Source organism: Solanum lycopersicum, chromosome 10 (genome assembly GCF_036512215.1).
Source record: "Solanum lycopersicum chromosome 10, SLM_r2.1".
Taxonomy (NCBI): domain Eukaryota; kingdom Viridiplantae; phylum Streptophyta; class Magnoliopsida; order Solanales; family Solanaceae; genus Solanum; species Solanum lycopersicum.
Genome location: NC_090809.1, coordinates 3,862,753 through 3,866,976, shown reverse-complemented (window position 1 = coordinate 3,866,976; position 4,224 = coordinate 3,862,753). Strand labels below are relative to the sequence as shown.

The 4,224-nt window shown below is 35.6% G+C and overlaps 1 protein-coding gene across 2 annotated transcripts; it reads right to left on the bottom strand.

Moving 5' to 3' along the window:
* Positions 1 to 573: 573 nt before the first annotated feature.
* On the bottom strand, positions 574 to 2,888 carry LOC101263549 (cytochrome b561 and DOMON domain-containing protein At3g61750-like). Of its 2 annotated transcripts, none has more exons than XM_004248032.5 (5): positions 2,466 to 2,888; positions 1,947 to 2,343; positions 1,482 to 1,774; positions 1,077 to 1,361; positions 574 to 940 (listed from the first exon to the last, which is right to left on the bottom strand). In XM_004248032.5, exons 1-4 carry the CDS (start codon positions 2,664 to 2,666, stop codon positions 1,086 to 1,088), a joined length of 1,167 nt encoding a protein of 388 aa, XP_004248080.1. In that variant the 5' UTR covers positions 2,667 to 2,888; the 3' UTR covers positions 574 to 940; positions 1,077 to 1,085. The 2 variants fall into 2 exon arrangements, with proteins under 2 accessions (XP_004248080.1, XP_010327008.1); XM_010328706.4 differs by having other exon boundaries at positions 574 to 937.
* Positions 2,889 to 4,224: the final 1,336 nt, after the last annotated feature.

Genomic DNA, 4,224 nt, shown 5'->3' with positions numbered 1-4,224 from the left:
TACTTTAGTCTGAAAAGTGACATGGATTTCGATTCTCTTGATGGTAATGATCATCCACGTAATGCTAAGGATATTTATCACTTTGTTCCTCAGTTGAAAGAACCTAAGGATGTATTAGAGGTCCAATTTACACCGGTTTTAGCTATTCAAGTGACACTTTTTCCGAATCATGGCATATCTGTTTGATTCGTTAACCATCATATCGTTGGGGACGGATCTACTATAGTAGGGTTCATAAACTCATGGGGTTTTGCTCAACAAATAAGGTGGAAATGATGATCATGAGGACTCAATGGAGATCGGTTTGTCTTTGCCTAAAACTCGAATGAATGCTTTTGCTGCTATATTTACCCACGGGTTAGAGGATTTGATGTAGGTAACCTTTCAACTTTTATTCACTTAAAATTCGTATTAATGTAACTTGCCTTTTGTAGCCAGTATAGAGTAATGACATCTCTGTGAATGAATCAATCTCCTATCATGGTATTTTATATTTTGATTTCCCACTCGGTGTCTGACTAATATATGGCCACATGCCGGGAACATGGTGTCTTATGTAACAACTCTGATGACTAACAGGGAAAATTACACACTGTTCATTTCATACAACTTTGCCTTTAATCTCCACAAATAATCAATCTTCACTCTTAAACAAAATTGTCAATACATTTAAAGGTACTAAAGAATGTAAAATACAAAATGGAAAGTTAAAATTCTTTCTTGATCAGTAGTCCTGATCGAGAATTTGTTTGATCCTTGAACAGAACATGGCAAAGTCCCCTCGGAAGAACATCTCGAACCTAAATTGATTGCGGAGGGGGTATTCAAATACAATTTTGGCAAAGTGTACTCTAGTTGTGGAAGAAACTTGATCCAAAAATGACTTGACAGGCAAAATCTAGCATCAAACATGTCTTCTGTTCTCTATAACAGTATTCTGCTATAGTAACCAAAAAAAATATCAAATCAAACGACGTTGTTATAGAAAGGCTTGATTGTATATTCACTAGCAATTGTAGACATAATGTGTGCTATTCAACAGAAGATCGAGGAGAATAGTATGCTACGATAATTACCATTTATAGCTAAATTGAATTCATGGGATAGGTTGGAAGATGAGTTGGGTCGTCCAGCTTCTTCAGCCTCAACAACGTCTCAAGAACGATACACACCAGCATTATCATACCAAGAAGAAATCCATAACCTATTTTCCAGCCTTCCCCCGCGCCTGCATAATGCATTCCCAGTACTATGTTTATAGCTGCAAAGAAGAGGGCAATCCTCCCCACCCAACCATGATACAAATTCCAACACTTGCGGTATTTGCTGTCTCTATCTGGTCGTAGAAAGAATGCTAACACCTACACGTTAATAAACGAGTGCCATTGTTAGTCAAATTAAGGAATGCAATCATCATTTCAAGGATAGTCTCTCCTCGGTGTTAAGTACTCGATTTTCCAAATCGGATAAGAGAGACAAACCTGAAGAATGCTAAGCACAAGAACAAGAATCCCAATGCCTTCATGTGCTGGAATATGAACCTGCAGCTTGTTGTGAAGTTGAAGTCCAAGAACCACTCCCGCGAATCCTAATATGAATCCTATGAATTGAGCGGACACGTGGAAGTAATACCATGATCTTTGGTTCTTTAAATATCTCGCGAAAATCGCTCCAAAGGGGCAGAACAGTCCCCATCCCAGTATTCCCAATACCCCATGAGTCTTCCTTGAGCTAGTATAATCATTAGATCCAGCTGAAACATCAAATGAATTACCTGAAGAAAAGAGATAATTAGATCAACTAAAGCTATTCGATTCTCGACCAGGCTCTGATACCAATTGATGGAAATATAATAATTTACTTAATAAATCTTTGAATGATCATTCTCCACTACTCTCCTACTAAATGAACATATCTAGCAACAATTGCTAAGACGAACAAATTACCTGAAGAGAAGTCGAAGAGTATAGTTGTTTTATCATCATGTACAGTAAGGTGGTGGTGGTGAGGATATTTAGTAGCAAATGCTAGCAAGATTGGTTGGTTTTTGAGACGATTCGGATACTTCAGCTGGAAGGCTAAGTATATCGTAGCACCTTGTAGATAGACGAGAGGTGGAACGCTTGTCAGTGGCAACTCGCCTTTCTCAGGTTTAATTTTCGAGGGTGTTAAGCCCTCAACATAATATTGCCTGATTTTCCCCTGCCCTTCAGGATTCACCCAACCAACCATACAACTCGAATTAATCATCTTTCCATCTCGCGAGAATCCCATACCTACCCATCCAGTTGTGTATACAGTTGATAACACAATCGTTACAACATTGTCTTTCGTCTGTGAGTACTGTAACAAGTAATAAAAGAACGTACCATTCAAAATAAGCAGATATTAAAAGCTTGACCAAACAGACTAACGTTATACTAATAATGTAGCATAAATTGGAATCAAAATACTCTAGAACTTACGCGTAGGAGGTACGAATTCCAAACAGGTTGGCAGATCATATTTTCGAGACCACCATAAGGAGGAGGAAGAAATTGAGCAAGATTCACACTACAAAGCGCTTTTGCATCTTCGTCAAAGCCCTTAACCATCCCTTTACGCTGCGCCAAAGAGATTAACATGATAAACAATGACAACATCAATAATCTTGAAATCATAGCCATATTTTCCTAGATTATCAAAAGTTCAAAAAAGAGGAAATTTTGGACTATGGGAAAATGAATAATTGGTATAATGTTTTTTAGGTGAATAAAATGTTTTCTTTGAGTTGAAGGATGAGTGATTGGGTGGGGCTGGTGGTTGATCATCATCATTCTCTTCCATCACAAATCCTTTAACAATTGAAATGTCTTTTATGACAAAAACATTTCAACAAGAATTAGGATTGTAAATGTTTCTCTATTGATTTGTATATAAAAGAGGTTTTTGCGTGAAAATGAATCAATCATTGGATATTTGAGGTGAACCTAAGAATTTTATAAAAATTGGGTGAAGAGTCAAAAGTGAACCTAGAATGTCACTTGTAATATGAAAGAGTATACAACACATGATAATAATGTAGAACAAGGATAAAATACAGTTGAATTATTGATATAAATCTATACCTAGTTGGAGATACACTCAAAATACATCGATACATTGTGAATACTAAGTAACATATACACTTGATATAATTGTATTTGTTGATACTTCTGGTACACTAGTATTCATTGATACAATCTAATATAACTCGATATAGTTATATTCATTGATACACTTATATACAATTCGTTGATACAGCCTAATACAATTATATTCGTTGATACGCTTGATAAAAAGTGAATACACAAGGGTCAAAAAACATATTAACTAGACCTCGATTAACAAGTTAACATATCCTAATTTTGAGAAAGCACATCTAAGACACCTCAACTCAGTTAAATCAGATCTGTAAGCACACTCACCGTACATGGTATTTCGCACGTGAGTATTTACTTACCAGATGAGGTAAGATGTCTATCTATATATGTATAATGCCTTAAAAACATGACACTATATTTTCACTTAACCTTTCTTTTTCTCTCCTCTTTGATAACCATGATTATGACTTCCTAATCTGTCTCTTTCTATCATAGTAACCTCTAATCCTTTACCTATAGGATGCTTACTTTCCCTCACTTTAACCTCATTTTTTTCACTATTTAAAACTTTCCACCTTAATGAGACAATTTAAACCCCCCCCCCCCCCCACAAAAAATTATGACATATATTTTAGATCATAAATTTCAAAAGACTTTTGCTTTCTGAAAACTTTTGTAGCCAGTCAAATACCTTTTGCATAAAATTGAATAAAGGAAATATAATTTTTCAAAGAATGAGTGTTCGCTGAAACATCCATCTACCTAGTTTTACTACTACTAGCAGCTAAATTTTTAAAATGAGATGATCACAAATTTCAACATTTATCTCCTATTTGACGAGCTGCCACCTCTAAGGCCACCGTTGACGGATAGACTTCGAAGGCTACTTCCACCATTAATTTGGCACTCATGCAAGAAGAACCGCAATCCTCATTTTGTTTGCTACACTAAAAGAAATAAAAGGGATTAGTTGAACTCCAATGCAGATATTGAACATCCGATAAAAAACCAAAAAAAATAAATGATTATTGTACATTTTGTATGTGTTACATGCACAATGCAAAATATATTAGGTAACTCGTTAATGAAACTCGTTGTTTAA